The sequence below is a fragment of the Petromyzon marinus genome, chromosome 69 (genome assembly GCF_048934315.1).
Source record: "Petromyzon marinus isolate PM22_M1 ecotype Great Lakes invasive population chromosome 69, UKy_Petmar_22M1.pri1.0, whole genome shotgun sequence".
In the NCBI taxonomy this organism is placed as follows: Eukaryota; Metazoa; Chordata; class Hyperoartia; order Petromyzontiformes; family Petromyzontidae; genus Petromyzon; species Petromyzon marinus.
This window is the reverse complement of record NC_133735.1, coordinates 4,789,023-4,809,861: the sequence shown is the minus strand read 5'-3', so window position 1 is coordinate 4,809,861 and position 20,839 is coordinate 4,789,023. Positions and strand designations below refer to the sequence as shown.

The following is a 20,839-nucleotide window of genomic DNA, read 5'->3' as shown; positions in this document are numbered from 1 at the left end:
TGTGTTGAGTGGGGTGACAGTGTGTTGAGTGGGGTGACAGTGTGTTGAGTGAGTGACAGTGTGTTGAGTGAGTGACAGTGTGTTGAGTGAGTGACAGTGTGTTGAGTGAGTGGGGTGACAGTGTGTTGAGTGAGTGGGGTGACAGTGTGTTGAGTGGGTGACAGTGTGTTGAGTGGGGTGACAGTGTGTTGAGTGAGTGGGGTGACAGTGTGTTGAGTGGGGTGACAGTGTGTTGAGTGTGTTGAGTGGGGTGACAGTGTGTTGAGTGGGGTGACAGTGTGTTGAGTGTGTTGAGTGAGTGGGGTGACAGTGTGTTGAGTGGGGTGACAGTGTGTTGAGTGAGTGACAGTGTGTTGAGTGGGGTGACAGTGTGTTGAGTGTGTTGAGTGAGTGACAGTGTGTTGAGTGAGTGACAGTGTGTTGAGTGAGTGGGGTGACAGTGTGTTGAGTGGGGTGACAGTGTGTTGAGTGAGTGACAGTGTGTTGAGTGGGGTGACAGTGTGTTGAGTGAGTGACAGTGTGTTGAGTGAGTGGGGTGACAGTGTGTTGAGTGAGTGAGTGACAGTGTGTTGAGTGAGTGACAGTGTGTTGAGTGGGGTGACAGTGTGTTGAGTGAGTGACAGTGTGTTGAGTGGGGTGACAGTGTGTTGAGTGAGTGACAGTGTGTTGAGTGGGGTGACAGTGTGTTGAGTGAGTGGGGTGACAGTGTGTTGAGTGAGTGACAGTGTGTTGAGTGAGTGACAGTGTGTTGAGTGAGTGGGGTGACAGTGTGTTGAGTGGGGTGACAGTGTGTTGAGTGAGTGACAGTGTGTTGAGTGGGTGACAGTGTGTTGAGTGGGGTGACAGTGTGTTGAGTGAGTGGGGTGACAGTGTGTTGAGTGGGGTGACAGTGTGTTGAGTGTGTTGAGTGGGGTGATTGAGGGTCACCCGCGTCTCAAAGTCGTAGAAGTCCAGCGTGCACAGCGTCCTCACGTCCTCCAGCACCACCGCCTCGCCGGCGGCACCGGCGGCGGCGCCGGCGGCGGCGGTGCCGGCGGCGGTGCCGGCGGCGGTACCGGCGGCGCCGGTGCCGTGCCCATGCGGCGCGAGGAGCTTAGCCAGAACGGCCGGGTCGAGTGCGGCGCTCGCCACGTGGATCTCCAGCACGCTGTCGCCTCGCCGCAGCTCCAGCGTCGTCGCCAGCTCGCCGTCGTCGTCGGCGGAGTCGGCGGAGTCGGCGTCGGCGTCGGCATCGGCGTCGGCGTCGTCACCGCGCTGCGCCAGCGTGTAGCGCTGGGTGCCATAGGCGATGTGCTTCAGTTGGGCTGCCGTGGCGGGGAGGGGGAGGGAGGAGAGGGAGGAGAGGGAGGAGAGTGAATGTGGGTGAGAGTAGGCGGTGAGGGCGGTGAGGGCGGTGAGGGCGGTGAGGGCGGTGAGGGCGGTGAGGGCGGTGAGGGCGGTGAGAGAGCGGTGAGTGTGTGGTGAGTGAGTGAGTGGTGAGTGAGTGAGAGAGTGGTGAGTGCGTGAGTGGTGAGTGAGTGAGAGGGTAGTGAGTGAGAGAGTGGTGAGTGAGTGAGTGAGAGAGTGAGTGGTGAGTGAGAGAGTGGTGAGTGAGAGAGAGAGTGGTGAGTGAGAGAGTGGTGAGTGAGTGAGTGAGTGGTGAGTGGTGAGTGAGTGAGTGGTGAGTGAGTGAGTGGTGAGTGAGTGAGTGGTGAGTGAGAGAGTGAGTGGTGAGTGAGAGAGTGGTGAGTGAGTGAGTGGTGAGTGAGTGAGTGGTGAGTGAGTGAGTGGTGAGTGAGTGGTGAGTGGTGAGTGAGTGGTGAGTGAGAGAGTGGTGAGTGAGTGAGTGAGTGGTGAGTGAGAGAGTGGTGAGTGTGGTGAGTGAGAGAGTGAGTGGTGAGTGAGTGAGTGGTGAGTGAGAGAGTGGTGAGTGAGAGAGTGGTGAGGGTGGTGAGTGAGTGAGTGGTGAGTGAGTGAGTGGTGAGTGAGAGAGTGAGTGGTGAGTGAGAGAGTGGTGAGAGAGTGAGTGAGTGGTGAGTGAGTGGTGAGTGAGTGAGTGGTGAGTGAGAGAGTGAGTGGTGAGTGAGAGAGTGGTGAGTGAGAGAGTGGGTGGTGAGTGGAGTGGTGAGTGAGTGGGTGTGTGAGTGGAGTGAGTGGTGAGTGAGTGAGTGAGTGGTGCGTGAGAGAGTGGTGAGGGTGGTGGTGTGGAGAGGTGAGTGTGTGAGTGGGTGTGAGGGTGAGGAGGAGTGGTGAGTGAGAGAGAGTGGTGAGAGTGGTGAGTGTGGTGAGTGAGTGAGTGTGTGAGTGAGAGAGTGGTGAGTGGGTGAGTGAGTGAGTGGTGGTGAGGAGTGGGTGGTGGGTGGTGAGTGGTGAGTGAGTGGGTGGTGGTGAGTGAGTGGTGTGTGGTGGGTGAGTGGTGGTGAGTGGGTGGTGAGTGGTGAAGTGGTGAGTGGTGAGTGGGGAGTGGTGAGTGGTGGTGGTGAGTGGAGTGGTGAGTGAGTGGTGAGTGAGTGAGTGGTGAGTGGGAGTGGTGAGTGTGAGTGAGTGAGTGGGTGGTGAGTGGTGGTGAGTGAGTGGTGAGTGAGTGGTGGGTGGGTGAGTGGTGGTGGTGAGTGGTGAGTGGTGGAGAGTGGTGAGTGAGTGAGTGGTGGTGAGTGTGTGAGTGGTGAGAGAGTGGTAGTGAGTGGTGAGGGTGAGTGAGAGTGAGTGAGTGAGTGAGTGGTGATGGTGAGTGGTGGGTGAGTGGTGAGTGGTGGTGGTGTGGGTGGGGTGTGTGAGTGGAGTGGTGGGAGGTGGTGGTGAGTGGTGAGAGGGTGAGTGGTGAGTGAGAGAGTGGTGAGTGAGTGGTGAGTGAGAGAGTGGTGAGTGAGTGGTGAGTGAGAGAGTGAGTGGTGAGTGGTGAGTGAGTGGTGAGTGAGAGAGTGGTGAGTGAGTGAGTGGTGAGTGAGTGAGTGGTGAGTGAGAGAGTGGTGAGTGAGTGGTGAGTGAGTGAGTGAGTGGTGAGTGCGTGGTGAGTGAGTGGTGAGTGAGAGAGTGGTGAGTGAGTGAGTGGTGAGTGAGTGAGTGAGTGCGTGGTGAGTGAGTGGTGAGTGGTGAGAGAGTGGTGAGTGAGTGGTGAGTGGTGAGTGAGTGGTGAGTGAGAGAGTGGTGAGTGGTAAGTGAGAGAGTGGTGAGTGGTGAGTGAGTGAGTGGTGAGTGAGAGAGTGGTGAGTGAGTGAGTGGTGAGTGAGTGAGTGGTGAGTGGTGAGTGAGCGAGTGAGAGAGTGGTGAGTGGTGAGTGAGTGGTGAGAGAGTGGTGAGTGAGTGAGTGGTGAGTGAGTGAGTGAGTGGTGAGTGAGAGAGTGGTGAATGGTGAGTGAGTGGTGAGTGAGAGAGTGGTGAGTGAGTGAGTGGTGAGTGGTGAGTGAGAGAGTGGTGAGTGAGAGAGTGGTGAGTGAGTGAGTGAGTGGTGAGTGAGAGAGTGAGTGAGTGAGAGAGTGGTGAGTGAGCGAGTGAGAGAGTGGTGAGTGGTGAGTGAGTGGTGAGAGAGTGGTGAGTGAGTGGTGAGTGAGTGAGTGAGTGGTGAGTGAGAGAGTGGTGAATGGTGAGTGAGTGGTAAGTGAGAGAGTGGTGAGTGAGAGAGTGAGTGGTGAGTGAGAGAGTGGTGAATGGTGAGTGAGTGGTGAGTGAGAGAGTGGTGAGTGAGAGAGTGGTGAGTGAGAGAGTGGTGAGTGGTGAGTGAGTGGTGAGAGAGTGGTGAGTGAGTGAGTGGTGAGTGAGTGAGTGAGTGGTGAGTGAGAGAGTGGTGAATGGTGAGTGAGTGGTAAGTGAGAGAGTGGTGAGTGAGAGAGTGGTGAATGGTGAGTGAGTGGTAAGTGAGAGAGTGGTGAGTGAGAGAGTGGTGAGTGGTGAGTGAGTGGTGAGTGAGAGAGTGGTGAGTGGTGAGTGAGAGAGTGGTGAGTGAGAGAGTGGTGAGTGGTGAGTGAGTGAGTGGTGAGTGAGAGAGTGGTGAGTGGTGAGTGAGTGGTGAGTGAGAGAGTGAGTGAGTGAGTGGTGAGTGAGAGAGTGGTGACTGGTGAGTGAGTGGTGAGTGAGTGAGTGGTGAGTGCGTGGTGAGAGAGTGGTGAGTGCGTGGTGAGTGAGTGGTGAGTGAGAGAGTGGTGAGTGAGAGAGTGGTGAGTGAGTGGTGAGTGAGAGAGTGGTGAGTGGTGAGTGAGTGGTGAGTGAGTGAGTGGTGAGTGAGAGAGTGGTGAGTGGTGAGTGAGTGGTGAGTGAGTGGTGAGTGAGTGAGTGGTGAGTGAGTGAGTGAGTGGTGAGTGAGTGGTGAGTGAGAGAGTGGTGAGTGGTGAGTGAGTGGTGAGTGGTGAGTGAGTGGTGAGTGAGTGGTGAGTGAGAGAGTGGTGAGTGAGAGAGTGGTGAGTGAGTGGTGAGTGAGAGAGTGGTGAGTGGTGAGTGAGTGGTGAGTGGTGAGTGAGTGGTGAGTGAGTGGTGAGTGAGAGAGTGGTGAGTGCGTGGTGAGTGGTGAGTGGTGAGTGAGTGGTGAGTGGTGAGTGAGTGAGTGGTGAGTGGTGAGTGCGTGGTGAGTGGTGAGTGGTGAGTGAGTGGTGAGTGGTGAGTGAGTGAGTGGTGAGTGGTGAGTGCGTGGTGAGTGAGAGAGTGGTGAGTGAGTGAGTGGTGAGTGAGAGAGTGGTGAGTGCGTGGTGAGTGAGTGGTGAGTGAGAGAGTGGTGAGTGAGAGAGTGGTGAGTGAGAGAGTGGTGAGTGCGTGGTGAGTGAGTGGTGAGTGAGAGAGTGGTGAGTGAGAGAGTGGTGAGTGAGAGAGTGGTGAGTGCGTGCCCCTCACCACGTAGCCGGTGTAGCTGTGCGTCCCGTGTCCCCAGGGCGTCCGCGTGGCGCCGCTGCCACTCGTCAGCCTCCCGGCGGGCGCCCTCCACCTGCTGTGCCACCGCCTCCAGCTCCACCTGGGACACACGCACACAGACACACACACACAGTCACACACACAGTCACACACACAGACACACACACACACAGTCACACACAGACACACACACAGTCACACAGTCACACACACACAGTCACACACACACAGTCACACAGACACACACACACAGTCACACACACAGACAGTCACACACACACAGTCACACAGACAGTCACACAGTCACACACAGATACACACACACACAGTCACACACACACAGATACAACAACAACCGCCATTCGCCACTAAGTGGCGGTGAAGTCACCACGACGCTTGTGCCAGGCTATGTGCACCCTGAGGCCACGTGAAGTGTCGAATGCCCGCTGGCAGGAGGTCACGGGGCAGACCCAGGTGCCACAGGTCGACTGACTGAGATGACTGGCTGATGCACCACCTGTGCCCCCTACTATGGCAACCTGCTGTACTTTAGCCACCCGGCGCTCCGCTCGTTGTTGTGAGCGTCGCTCCTCCGCCCTCCGTTGTTGTTGGAGGGCGACTGCCTCCAACTGCCCAGTAGCATCCTTCACGAGCCTCCTCCACAGAGGCCGATCTTGACACCGCTGGTACCAGTCATCGGCAAGTCCACTCAGCTCCACGTCCTCCTGTACCACATCACTCCATCTCTTCTCTTGCCCGTGCCGCGCCCGCTTAGCCCCCTCAATCCGGCCGAACAAAAGCTGTTTCGGCATGCGGTGGCTGGGCATGCGGGCTACATGACCCAACCATCGCAGCCTTCCCCGCCGGAGGAGCTCACCGATGGGACCTTGCCCAGATCTTTCAAGGATTTGTGAGCTCCTCACACAATCCAGTCTGGTTAAACCCAGGATGGATCGTAGGCAGGCCAGCCTAAATGTTCTAACCGGCGAAGATGTTCCATTAGGGGGGTCCACGTTTCGCAAGCGTAGAGAAGGGAGGGAATGACCGTGGCCGAAAAGACCTGAAGCTTAGTGCGGAGCGACAGACCAGGTAGCTTCCACACAGCGTTACGCAACCGATGAAAAGATATTGCCACTCGACTGATTCGGAGTGAGACCTCTGCTGTTAAACTGGAGCCAGTCATAAGCACACTGCCCAGGTATGGGAAACTCTCCACTCTCTCCACAACTGCCCCATCACCGATTGGGAGTTGTGGGGGTGGAGTGTCCGATGGTACAAAATACCCAGGCAGGTGCTTAGTTTTGGTGGGGCTGATGGTAAGGCCCCACCTCTTAGTGGCACGCTCCAGTCTCAGCAGCAGCGTCTCCAACTCCTCCTCTGAATGGGCAGCTATTACCAAATCATCAGCATACATAACGTGGTTGAGCAATTGGGAGCCATCCCTTGACCGCACCCGGGCATCGATTAGCCTCCCATTATATCTGTACCATATGGAGATTCCCCCGGTACAGCTATTGAAGGCTTCACGAACTACGTGGTCAAAATAGATGTTAAGTAATGTGGGAGCCAGAGGACATCCCTGTCGCACCCCAAGGTGTACAGGGAATGGCTCTGACTCCCGGCCACGTAGTTTTACCCGGGCCCGCTCACCATCATGAAGGTCCTTAATGATCGTGAGCAGAGGGTCAGGTACTCCAAAAGCACGAAGAACAACCCAGAGCCCAGGCCTACTGATGGTATCATAGGCCTTGACCAGGTCAATAAAGCAGAGATGTAGGTCTTGTTGGAATTCCCTACACCTCTGCTGTAGTAGACGGACAGAAAATATGGCATCTGTGCAGGACCGCCCTTTCCTGAAACCGCATTGGGGCTCCGCAAGCCTCTCCTCAGCGTGCCTGGCAAGGCGATGCTGAATAATCCTTGCCAGGACCTTTCCCGGCACACTGAGGAGTGAGATGCCCCTGTAGTTGTTACAGTCTGTGCGGTCCCCCTTCTTAAAAAAGGGGGACCACCAGGGCATCCTTCCAATCCTGCGGAACCCGTACAGTGGTCCAGACCGTTGTTATGATGTTATATAGGGCAGTCTGTGCACAAACGCCACCCTCCCTCAGCACCTCGCTTGAGAGATCATCTCTGCCCGCTGCCTTTCCTGGTCTCAGACTCCGGATCGCCTTCAGTACTTCCTCAACAGATGGCTCCTCAGCCAGCCACTCACAGGGGGTGACTTCTTCCAATATTTGAGGCACCGCAGCCTCAGCATGGTCATCCCCACTTTGTGCCACGATGTTTTCCTGGCTGAGGGATTTTCCCTCCCCCAGGACCTCACAGAAATGCTCAGCAAATCTGCAAACCTGTTCCTGGGGGTCGGAGATTGGATCACCGTTTTTTCCCCTAATGACGGTAATAGGTGTGGCGCTGCAGGTTACTTTTTTGATGGAGTTAAATAGAAATTTGTGATCACGGGCCACTGAGGCAGACTCCATCTCCTCAGCAACCCGCGACCACCACCCATCCTTGCAGTGCCTCACAGCTCTCCGAACCTCCTAGCGAAGGCTGCGGTAAGCCTCCTCATTCTCTGACGTGGGATTCTGTAGCCGGTGACAGTGGGCCTGTCGCTTTTTCTCAACCATCCTGAACACCTCCTCTGTCAGCCAGGGTCTCTGGGGAGGTCTGGACCGCGTACCCAAAGCAGCCATTGCAGTTGCATGAGTCACAGTCCTAAACCTCGCCCATTTACCCTCGACATCAGGAGGAGTGGGGGACGATGCCAACCCCAGCCGCAAGCGATGATGAAATTCTCGCTTCCAACTTTCATCAGCTAGCTTTAGACTAGGCCACCTTAGGTTGGAATGGGGTCCTGGGTGTACACCCACCACAGGAGTGAAAGAATGGCAGGAGCATCTTACAGATGACTAGTCGATGGTCAGAGGGCAGATCAGCTCCACGGTAGGTCCTGGTTCCAAGGACATGGGCACGCATCCGCTGGTCCGTCACGATGTATTCCAGCAGATGTTCTTGCTTGGACCTGGCATGCATCCATGATGTTGTGTGGATGCGCTGATGCCGGAACAGCGTGTTGGTAATTACGAGCCCATGGGCTGCACAAAAATATAGCAGCCTCCTACCGTTGTTATTGAGCTGATCTGGCCCATGCCCTCCAATCACTCCAGACCAGGTGCCAGCATCATGACCAACTCGGGCATTGGACTCTATCCCGAGGGGCCACTTTAGCCAGCACCTGTGACAGGAGGTCATAGAAGGCATCTGACTCATCGGCTTTGCCTGTATCCTTCCACGGATGTTCGTCTTCGGTGGGGGCAAAAGTAACCACGACCACCACTCCTCGCCTCCGGTTGATGGGAAGGCGAGCCCAAAGTAGCCTGGGGCTTACAGCTTCCCACACCTCACCGCCATGATCCCACGCTCCCCTTCATTCTTTTGTTAAGAAGAAAAGCCACACCCTGTTGTTTGGCAGTCTGCTGCCCCGAGTAGAGGACTGTCCACTCTTCATGGTGGCAGGAGCCAGAGCCAGTCCACCGGACCTCCTGAATGCCACAGAGGTCCAGGCGGTACCGGCCCAGCTCCCGACAGGAGTGGCAGCCTCTCCTCCGCAGTGAGCAATCGAACATTCCACGTGGCCACACGAAGTGGTGTTTTGTTGTTTCTGGAGGAGCCCCGAAGGTAAAGATTCAATCTCCTGGCTCCGCCAGATGGGGTTTGGCCAGGAGACGTCATAGACGGCTGTCCCCCCGGGGCCTCTGGCACAAGCTTATTAGTTAGATACTTAAGTCGTGGTTTAGTGGTAATTTATTGAAGGTGGAGGGGTTACCAGCCCCTCGCACCAATCCAGAGCCCCATTTAGCCACTGTGGTGGTCACAGATGCCATGAGGGGAGAGGCCAATCGGAATTGGCCCTCCCCCCCACGGCACTGTCCATGACAGCGTTGCCCGTCCGGCACCGCGAGGAGGTAGGGGGTTGTTTTGCGGTGCCTCACACAGACACACACAGACACACAGAGACACACACACAGAGACACACAGAGACACAAACACAGACACACAGACACACACACAGACACACACACAGACACAGACACACAGACACACACACACAGACACACACACACAGACACACACACACAGAGACACACACAGACACACACACAGACACACAGACACACACACAGAGACACACACAGAGACGCAGCCCCACCATCCTCACCGCTGTGTAGCGCGGCACTCGTGTGCTAGTGGTAGTGTGGTAGCGGTGTGGTAGCGGTGTGGTAGCGGTGTGGTAGCGGTGTGGTAGCGGTGTGGTAGTGATGTGATAGTGGTGGTGTCTTAGTGTGTTAGTGGTAGTGTGGTAGTAGGAGTGTGGTAGTGTGGTAGTGTGTTGGTGGTAGTGTGGTAGTAGAAGTGTGGTAGTGTGGTAGCGGTGTGGCAGCGGTGTGGCAGCGGTGTGGTAGTGGTGTGTTAGTGGTAGTGTGGTAGTAGAAGTGTGGTAGTGTGGTAGTGTGTTAGTGGTAGTGTGGTAGTAGAAGTGTGGTAGTGTGGTAGTGTGTTAGTGGTAGTGTGGTAGTAGGAGTGTGGTAGTGTGGTAGTGGTGTGATAGTGGTAGTGTGGTAGTAGTAGTGTGGTAGTGGTGTGGTAGTGGTGTGGTAGTGTGATAGTAGTGTGTTAGTGTGGTAGTGTGGTAGTGGTGTGATAGTGGTAGTGTGGTAGGAGTAGTGTGGTAGTGGTGTGGTAGTGGTAGTGATCTTGATTTGAAGCTTTCGTGACTGCAGGAATCCATACTCTTTGGTTCTTTCAGTGAAGTCATCACGTGGTAGGTAGAAAAATAAAATAAATCACGACGTTTCGATCGCAACACCACAAGCGGTCGTCCTCAGGCGGAAAGAATAATCCAGCAGTGGAACTGCTGAACCAGCGAGAGAGCCGTTACAACAAGGTTATTATATATGTGGTGATGGGCCAGCAGGCGGGGTCTCAGCTGGAAAGGAATTCCATCCCTACTACAACAACAAGGTTATTATATACGTGGTGATGGGCAAGCAGGCGGGGTCTCAGCTGGAAAGTAATTCCATCCCCACTACAACAACAAGGTTATTATATACGTGGTGATGGGCTAGCAGGCAGGGGTCTCAGCTGGAAAGGAATTCGATCCCCGCTACAACAAGGTTATTATATACGTGGTGATGGGCCAGCAGGCGGGGTCTCAGCTGGAATTCCTTCCCCACTACAACAACAAGGTTATTATATACGTGGTAATGGGTTGGCAGGCAAGGATCTCAGCTGGAAAGGAATTCCATCCCCACTACAACAACAAGGTTACTATATACATGGTGATGGGCCAGCAGGCAGAGTCTCAGCAGGAATTCCATCCCCGCTACAACAACAAGGTTATTATATACGTGGTGATGGGCAAGCAGGCGGGATCTCAGCTGGAAAGGAATTCCATCTCCGCTACAACAACAAGGTTATTATATACGTGGTGATGGGCTGGCAGGCAAGGGACTCAGCTGGAAAGAATTCCATCCCTGCTACAACAAGGTTATTATATACGTGGTGATGGGCCAGCAGGCAAGGGTCTCAGCTGGAAAGGAATTCCATCCCCCTTCAACAAGGTTATTATATACGTAGTGATGGGCCAGCAGGCGGGGTCTCAGCAGGAATTCCATCCCCACTACAACAAGGTTATTATATACGTGGTGATGGGCCGGCAGGCGGGGGGTCTCAGCTGGAAAGGAATTCCATCCCCGCTACAACAACAAGGTTATTATATACGTGGTGATGGGCAAGCAGGCGGGGTCTCAGCTGGAAAGGAATTCCATCCCCCTACAACAAGGTTATTATATACGTAGTGATGGGCCAGCAGGTGGGGTCTCAGCAGGAATTCCATCCCCACTACAACAAGGTTATTATATACGTGGTGATGGGCCAGCAGGGGGGGTCTCAGCTGGAAAGGAATTCCATCCCCACTACAACAACAAGGTTATTATATACGTGGTGATGGGCCAGCAGGCGGGGTCTCAGCTGGAAAGGAATTCCATCCCCACTACAACAAGGTTATTATATACGGGGTGATGGGCTGGCAGGCAAGGGTCTCAGCTGGAAAGGAATTCCATCCCCACTACAACAACAAGGTTATTATATACGTGGTGATGGGCCAGCAGGCGGGGTCTCAGGTGGAAAGAATTCCATCCCCACTACAACAACAAGGTTATTATATATGTGGTGATGGGCCAGCAGGCGGGGCCTCATTTGGAAAGGAATTCGATCCCCGCTACAACAAGGTTATTATATACGTGGTGATGGGCAAGCAGGCAGGGTCTCAGCTGGAAAGGAATCCCATCCCCACAACAACAACAAGGTTATTATATACGTGGTGATGGGCCAGCAGGCGGGGTCTCAGCTGGAAAGGAATTCCATCCCCGCTACAACAACAAGGTTATTATATACGTGGTGATGGGCCAGCAGGCGGGGTCTCAGCTGGAAAGGAATTCCATCCCCACTACAACAACAAGGTTATTATATACGTGGTGATGGGCCAGCAGGCGGGGGTCTCAGCTGGAAAGGAATTCCATCCCCACTACAACAACAAGGTTATTATATACGTGGTGATGGGCCAGCAGGCAAGGGTCTCAGCTGGAAAGGAATTCCATCCCCACTACAACAACAAGGTCATTATATACGTGGTGATGGGCTGGCAGGCAAGGGTCTCAGCGGGAAAGGAATTCCATCCCCGCTACAACAAGGTTATTATATATGTGGCGATGGGCAAGCAGGCGGGGTCTCAGCTGGAAAGGAATTCCATCCCCACTACAACAACAAGGTTATTATATACGTGGTGATGGGCTGGCAGGCAAGGGTCTCAGCTGGAAAGGAATTCCATCCCCGCTACAACAACAAGGTTATTATATACGTGGTGATGGGCCAGCAGGCGGGGTCTCAGCTGAAAAGGAATCCCATCCCCGCTACAACAAGGTTATTATATACGTGGTGATGGGCCAGCAGGCGGGGTCTCAGCTGCAAAGGAATTCCATCCCCCTACAACAAGGTTATTATATACATGGTGATGGCAAAGCAGGAGGGGTCTCAGCTGGAAAGGAATTCCATCCCCGCTACAACAACAAGGTTATTATATACGTGGTGATGGGCCAGCAGGCGGGGTCTCAGCTGAAAAGGAATTCCATCCCCACTACAACAACAAGGTTATTATATACGTGGTGATGGGCTGGCAGGCAAGGGTCTCAGCGGGAAAGGAATTCCATCCCCGCTACAACAACAAGGTTATTATATACGTGGTGATGGGCCGGCAGGCAAGGGTCTCAGCTGAAAAGGAATTCCATCCCCACTACAACAACAAGGTTATTATATACGTGGTGATGGGCCAGCAGGCGGGGCCTCATCTGGAAAGGAATTCCATCCCCACTACAACAACAAGGTTATTATATACGTGGTGATGGACCAGCAGGCAAGGGTCTCAGCTGGAAAGGAATTCCATCCCCACTACAACAACAAGGTTATTATATACGTGGTGATGGACCAGCAGGCAAGGGTCTCAGCTGGAAAGGAATTCCATCCCCACTACAACAACAAGGTTATTATATACGTGGTGATGGGCCAGCAGGCAAAGGTCTCAGCTGGAAAGGAATTCCATCCCCGCTACAACAACAAGGTTATTATATACGTGGTGATGGGCCAGCAGGCGGGGTCTCAGCTGGAAAGGAATTCCATCCCCACTACAACAACAAGGTTATTATATACGTGGTGATGGGCCGGCAGGCGGGGTCTCAGCTGGAAAGGAATTCGATCCCCGCTACAAGAAGGTTATTATATACGTGGTGATGGGCCAGCAGGCGGGGTCTCAGCAGGAATCCCATCCCCGCTACAACAACAAGGTTATTATATACGTGGTGATGGCAAAGCAGGAGGGGTCTCAGCTGGAAAGGAATTCCATCCCCACTACAACAACAAGGTTATTATATACGTGGCGATGGGCCAGCAGGCGGGGTCTCAGCAGGAATCCCATCCCCGCTACAACAACAAGGTTATTATATACGTGGTGATGGCAAAGCAGGAGGGGTCTCAGCTGGAAAGGAATTCCATCCCCACTACAACAACAAGGTTATTATATACGTGGTGATGGGCTGGCAGGCAAGGGTCTCAGCGGGAAAGGAATTCCATCCCCGCTACAACAACAAGGTTATTATATACGTGGTGATGGGCCGGCAGGCAAGGGTCTCAGCTGAAAAGGAATTCCATCCCCACTACAACAACAAGGTTATTATATACGTGGCGATGGGCCAGCAGGCGGGGTCTCAGCAGGAATCCCATCCCCGCTACAACAACAAGGTTATTATATACGTGGTGATGGCAAAGCAGGAGGGGTCTCATCTGGAAAGGAATTCCATCCCCACTACAACAACAAGGTTATTATATACGTGGTGATGGGCTGGCAGGCAAGGGTCTCAGCGGGAAAGGAATTCCATCCCCGCTACAACAACAAGGTTATTATATACGTGGTGATGGGCCGGCAGGCAAGGGTCTCAGCTGAAAAGGAATTCCATCCCCACTACAACAACAAGGTTATTATATACGTGGCGATGGGCAAGCAGGCGGGGCCTCATCTGGAAAGGAATTCCATCCCCACTACAACAAGGTTATTATATACGTGGCGATGGGCCAGCAGGGGGGGTCTCAGCTGGAAAGGAATTCCATCCCCACTACAACAACAAGGTTATTATATACGTGGTGATGGGCCGGCATGCGGGGGGTCTCAGCTGGAAAGGAATCCCATCCCCGCACGCAAGCACGTCAGGTGTGTTACTGTGGGACATTAGCGAGAGAGACTAGCGGTGCAGTGTGTTTGCGGTGTAGCGGCGTGGCGTGGTAGTGCAGTGGTAGTGCGGCGGTGGCGGTGCGGCGGCGGCGGCACCTGGTAGTCGCGGTTGATGCGGTGCTGCATGAGCAGCATGCCGCGCGTCTTCTCCAGCTCCTGCACGACATCGGCGTGCTCCACCTGCAGCTCCCGCAGACGGCGCTCCACCTCCTCCCGCTCCACCACCCCGGCGGGGCTCGCCGGGCCGTCGCCAGCCTCTCGCCGGTGCCTCCGGCGCTCCTGGCGCCCGGCACCACGGCAGTGGCCACGGTGGGGGGGGGGGGAGGGGGGAGGGGTTTGCCGATGAGACCCACCCACTCCACCCCACTCACCCACCCACTCACTCACCCACCCACCCACTCACCCACCCACTCACTCACTCACTCACCCACCCACCCACCCACTAACCCACCCACCCACTCACCCACTAACCCACCTAATCAACCACCAACTAAACGACCAACCCATCCACTAACCAACCCACCCTCTAACCCACTCACCCACTCACCCACCCACCCACTCACCCACCCACTCACCCACCCACTCACCCACTCACCCACCCACCCACTGACTAACACACCCACCCACTAACCCACTAACCCACCCACCGACTAACCCACTCACCCACCCACCCACCCACTCACCCACTCACCCACTCACCCACCCACCCACCCACTCACCCACCCACTCACCCACCCACCCACCACCACCGCACCTTTATGAGCAGCAACGCCTCTCCGATCTCCTCCAGGTTCGCCTCGCTCTCCTGCAACAACAAACAACAACAACGCTGCCACCACCACCAACAACAACAACACCACCAACAACAACGTTGCCACCACCACCAACAACAACAACGCTGCCACCACCACCAACAACAACAACACCACCAACAACAACGCTGCCACCACCACCAACAACAACGTTGCCACCACCAACAACAACGCTGCCACCACCAACAACAACAACACCACCCACAACAACAACGCTGCCACCACCAACAACAACAACACCACCAACAACAACGTTGCCACCACCACCAACAACAACAACGCATCAATCATCAACAACAACAACACCACCACCAACAACGCTGCCACCACCACCAACAACGTTGCCACCACCACCAACAACAACAACGCTGCAACCACCACCAACAACACCACCACCACCAACAACGCTGCCACCACCACCAACAACGTTGCCACCACCACCAACAACAACAACGCCGCCACCACCACCAACGTCACCACCACCAACAACAACGCTGCCACCACCACCTCCAACGCCACCACCACCATCAGAAGCAAGGCCCCACACAGATGTCCGCTCCCTCCCCCCCAGGGCTACCACCACCACAACACCAACACCACCAGCACCACCACCACCACCAACCACACCACCACAGCACCACCACCACCACAGCACCCACAGCACCACCACCACAGCACCACCAAAGCACTACCACCACCACAGCACCACCACCACCACAGCACCCACAGCACCACCACCACAGCACCACCAAAGCACTACCACCAGCACCACCACCACCACCACCAACCACACCACCACAGCACCACCACAGCACCACCACCACCACCACCACAGCACCACCACCACAGCACCACCACCACCACAGCACCACCACCACCACAGCACCACCACAGCACCACCACCACCACCACAGCACCACCACCACCACAGCACCACCACAGCACCACCACCACAGCACCACCACAGCACCCACAGCACCACCACCACAGCACCACCAACCACCACCACCACAGCACCACCACCAACACCACCACCACCACAGCACCACCACCACCACAGCACCACCAACCACAGCACCACCACAGCACCACCACCACAGCACCACCAAGGCCCACACAGATGTCCGCTCCCCCCCGGGCTACCTTGGTGAAGTAGCTCAGCCTCTCCGCCAGCTCCTCGGCCAGGGCCTTCTGCTCCAGGAAGTTCGCTCGCAGCTCCCGCACCTCCTGGCGCAGCGCCTCGCTCTGCCCTGCACAGCGGCGGCGGGGGCAGTGGAGGGCAGCAGTGGGGGGGGCAGCAGTGGGGGGGCAGCAGTGGGGGGGGCAGCAGTGGGGGGGGCAGCAGTAGGGGGGGGCAGCAGTGGGGGGGGGGGCAGCAGTGGGGGGGGCAGCAGTAGGGGGGCAGCAGTAGGGGGGGGCAGCAGTAGGGGGCAGCAGTAGGGGGGGCAGCAGTGGGGGGGGCAGCAGTGGGGGGGGCAGCAGTGGGGGGGCAGCAGTAGGGGGGGGCAGCAGTAGGGGGGGCAGCAGTGGGGGGGGCAGCAGTAGGGGGCAGCAGTAGGGGGCAGCAGTAGGGGGGGGCAGCAGTGGGGGGGCAGCAGTAGGGGGCAGCAGTAGGGGGGGGCAGCAGTGGGGGGGGCAGCAGTGGGGGGGCAGCAGTAGGGGGCAGCAGTAGGGGGGGCAGCAGTGGGGGGGCAGCAGTGGGGGGGGCAGCAGTAGGGGGGGCAGCAGTAGGGGGGCAGCAGTGGGGGGGGCAGCAGTAGGGGGGGCAGCAGTAGGGGGCAGCAGCAGCAGGAGCATCATCGGTGTGACGTCGCCGTTGAAAGAGGGCGACTGGGTGGCTTCATCAAACTTGGCCACGACGCTCTGGCCCAACCACCTCCCCTAACCCCCACCCTGCCCCCCCCCTGCCCCCCCCTGCGCCCCCCTGCCCCCACCCTGCCCCCACCCTGCCCCTCTGCCCCCCCATGCTCCACCCCCCCCCCCAACAGGGAGTGGCCAACAAACGGGAGAGATCCTCCGGCCTCACCTCCCCCGCTCCAAACCCGACCACACGGAGACGCTCGGCCACCGGCCACCGGCTCCGGCCACCGGCCACCGGCTCGAGCTACAACGGCGAGCCTGGCCACACCGACCGCTCAGGCCACACCCACATCGACCGCTCAGGCTGCACCGACCACTCCGGCCACACCAGCCGCTCCGGCCGCACCTCTCTCGGCGTCCAGTAAGTCGACGATGCGGTTCTTGTCGGCCAGGTCGGCCTGCAGGGCGGCCTCCAGCTGGGCCACCTGCAGGCGGAGCCTCTGCTCCGACGCCCGGCGCTCACTGTCCCCGTCTGTGCCCAGGGCGCTGCCGCCGCAGTCACCACAGTCACCGCAGTCACAGTCACACCAGTCACACCGTTACCACAGTCACCACAGTCACCGCAGTCACAGTCACACCAGTCACACCGTTACCACAGTCACCACAGTCACCGCAGTCACAGTCACACCAGTCACACTGTTACCACAGTCACCACAGTCACCGCAGTCACAGTCACCACAGTCACACCAGTCACCACAGTCACCACAGTCACCGCAGTCACAGTCACACCAGTCACACCGTTACCACAGTCACCACAGTCACCACAGTCACAGTCACACCAGTCACACCGTTACCACAGTCACCACAGTCACCACAGTCACAGTCACACCAGTCACACCGTTACCACAGTCACCACAGTCACCACAGTCACCACAGTCACCGCAGTCACACCAGTCACACCGTTACCACAGTCACCACAGTCACCACAGTCACAGTCACACCAGTCACACCGTTACCACAGTCACCACAGTCACAGTCACACCAGTCACACCGTTACCACAGTCACCACAGTCACCACAGTCACCACAGTCACCGCAGTCACCGCAGTCACCACAGTCACACCGTCACCACAGTCACACCAGTCACCACAGTCACACAGTCACCACAGTCACACCAGTCACACCATTACCACAGTCACCGCAGTCACCACAGTCACACCGTCACCACAGTCACCACAGTCACCACAGTCACACCAGTCACCACAGTCACCACAGTCACCACAGTCACCACAGTCACCACAGTCATACCAGTCACCACAGTCACACCAGTCACACAGTCACACAGTCACACAGTCACCACAGTCACCACAGTCACCACAGTCACCACAGTCACACCAGTCACACAGTCACCGCAGTCACCACAGTCACCACAGTCACCACAGTCACCACAGTTACACAGTCACCACAGTCACACCAGTCACCACAGTCACCACAGTCACACAGTCACACAGTCACCACAGTCACACCAGTCACCACAGTCACACCGTCACCACAGTCACCACAGTCACCGCAGTCACCACAGTCACCACGGTCACCGCAGTCACCGCAGTCACCACAGTCACCGCAGTCACCGCAGTCACCGGCGGCGGCGGCGGCAGCAGCACAACAACCAAAACCGTCAACGCCATCATCGCAGCAACCATCATCGTCGTCACCACCACCACTACAATCATCATCACCACCACTACAATCATCATCATCATCACAGCAACCATCATCATCATCACCACCACCACTACAATCATCATCACCACCACCACTACAATCATTGTCACCACCACCACCACTACAATCATCGTCATCACCACCACCACTACAATCATCATCATCACAGCAACCATCATCATCACAACCATCATCGTCATCACCACCACTACAATCATCATCATCATCACCACCACCACTACAATCATCATCATCACAGCAACCATCATCATCACAACCATCATCGTCATCACCACCACTACAATCATCATCATCATCACCACCACCACCACTACAATCATCATCATCACAGCAACCATCATCATCACAATCATCATCGTCATCACCACCACTACAATCATCATCACAGCAACCATCATCATCATCATCACCACCACCACTACAATCATCATCATCATCATCACAGCAACCATCATCATCACAACCATCATCGTCATCACCACCACTACAATCATCATCATCACCACCACCACTACAATCATCATCATCACCACCACTACAATCATCATCATCACAGCAACCATCATGATCATCATCACAACAATCATCGTCATCACCACCACTACAATCATCATCACCAGCACCACAATCATCATCATCACCAGCACCACAATCATCATCAGGAAGTAGAGAGAGGACAGGGAGACAGGGAGAGAGACAGAGAGAGAGACAGGGAGAGAGACAGGGAGAGAGACAGGGAGAGAGACAGGGAGAGACAGGGAGACAGACAGGGAGACATGGATACAGGGAGAGACGCAGAGAGACAGGGAGAGACACAGGGAGACAGAGAGAGACACAGGGAGAGAGAAAGAGACACAGAGAGAGACAGAGAGAGAGAGACAGGGAGACAGACAGGGAGAGAGACAGGGAGAGAGACAGGGAGACAGGGAGAGAGACAGGGAGACAGGGAGAGAGACAGGGAGACAGGGAGAGAGACATGGAGACAGCGAGAGAGAGACAGGGAGACAGACAAGGAGAGAGACAGACAGGGAGACAGGGAGAGAGACAGGGAGAGAGACACAGGGAGAGAGAAAGAGACACAGGGAGAGACACAGGGAGAGACACAGAGAGAGAGACAGGGAGAGAGACAGGAAGAGAGAGACAGGGAGACAGGGAGAGACACAGGGAGACAGGGAGAGAGACAGGGAGAGAGACACAGGGAGAGAGAAAGAGACACAGGGAGAGACACAGAGAGAGAGACAGGAAGAGAGAGACAGGGAGAGAGAGACAGGGAGAGAGACAGGGAGACAGGGAGAGAGACAGGGAGAGAGACAGGGAGAGAGACAGGGAGAGAGGGAGAGAGAAACAGGGAGACAGACAGGGAGACAGGGAGAGAGACAGGGAGAGAGAGACACAGGGAGAGACACAGAGAGAGACACAGGGAGAGAGAGACAGGGAGACAGACAGGGAGACAGACAGGGAGACAAGGAGAGAGAGACACAGGGAGACAGACAGGGAGACAGACATGGAGACATGGAGACAGGGAGAGACACAGGGAGAGAGACAGGGAGAGAGACAGGGAGAGAGACAGGGAGAGAGAGACAGGGAGAGAGAGACAGGGAGAGAGGGAGACATGGAGAGAGGGAGAGAGAGACAGGGAGACAGACAGGGAGACAAGGAGACAGAGACACAGGGAGACAGACAGGGAGACAGACATGGAGACATGGAGACAGGGAGAGACACAGGGAGAGAGACAGGGAGAGAGACAGGGAGAGAGACAGGGAGAGAGGGAGACATGGAGACAGGGAGAGAGAGACAGGGAGAGAGACAGGGAGAGAGAGACAGAGAGACAGGGAGAGAGACAGGGAGAGAGAAAGACAGAGAGACAGGGAGAGACACAGGGAGAGACAGACAGGGACGGAGGGTGACAGGGAGAGAGGGAGACATGGAGACAGGGAGAGACACAGGGAGAGAGACAGGGAGAGAGGGAGTCATGGAGACAGGGAGAGACACAGGGAGAGACAGACAGGGAAGGAGGGAGACAGGGAGAGAGGGAGACATGGAGACAGGGAGAGAGAGACAGAGAGACAGGGAGAGAGACAGGGAGAGAGAGAGACAGAGAGACAGGGAGAGACACAGGGAGAGACAGACAGGGAAGGAGGGAGACAGGGAGAGAGAGACAGGGAGAGAGACAGGGAGAGAGAGACAGAGAGACAGACATGGAGACAGGGAGAGAGACAGGGAGAGAGAGACAGGGAGAGACAGAGAGACAGACAGGGAGACAGAGAGACAGGGAGAGACACAGGGAGAGACAGACAGGGAAGGAGGGAGACCCACGTGGTGAACAGGGAGAGAGATACAGGGAGAGAGACAGGGAGAGAGAGACAGAGAGACAGACATGGAGACAGGGAGAGAGACAGGGAGAGAGAGAGACAGAGAGACAGGGAGAGAGAGACAGAGAGACAGGGAGAGACAGAGAGACAGACAGGGAGACAGAGAGACAGGGAGAGAGACAGGGAGAGACAGACAGGGAAGGAGGGAGACCCACGTGGTGAACAGGGAGAGAGAGACAGAGAGACAGAGAGACAGGGAGAGAGACAGAGAGACAGGGAGAGAGACAGGGAGAGACAGACAAGGAAGGAGGGAGACCCACGTGGTGAACAGGGAGAGAGAGAGACAGAGAGACAGAGAGACAGGGAGAGAGACAGGGAGACAGGGAGAGAGACAGGGAGAGACAGACAGGGAAGGAGGGAGACCCACGTGGTGAACAGGGAGAGAGAGACAGAGAGACAGGGAGAGAGACAGGGAGACAGGGAGAGACACAGGGAGAGACAGACAGGGAA

At 56.0% G+C, this 20,839-nt stretch overlaps 1 protein-coding gene across 1 annotated transcript in view; it reads right to left on the bottom strand.

The window, feature by feature from the left end:
- The window catches only part of LOC142906723 (protein fantom-like), a 37,933-nt gene that overhangs the window by 13,380 nt on the left and 3,714 nt on the right, over nucleotides 1-20,839 (bottom strand). Inside the window, exons 4-9 of the mRNA XM_076055107.1 lie at nucleotides 16,679-16,818; nucleotides 15,616-15,722; nucleotides 14,415-14,465; nucleotides 13,757-13,939; nucleotides 4,801-4,918; nucleotides 928-1,304 (exon numbers count right to left, since the gene is read on the bottom strand). Of these exons, the coding sequence (XP_075911222.1) occupies nucleotides 928-1,304; nucleotides 4,801-4,918; nucleotides 13,757-13,939; nucleotides 14,415-14,465; nucleotides 15,616-15,722; nucleotides 16,679-16,818 (976 nt within the window). The remainder of the gene's footprint in view (nucleotides 1-927; nucleotides 1,305-4,800; nucleotides 4,919-13,756; nucleotides 13,940-14,414; nucleotides 14,466-15,615; nucleotides 15,723-16,678; nucleotides 16,819-20,839) is intronic.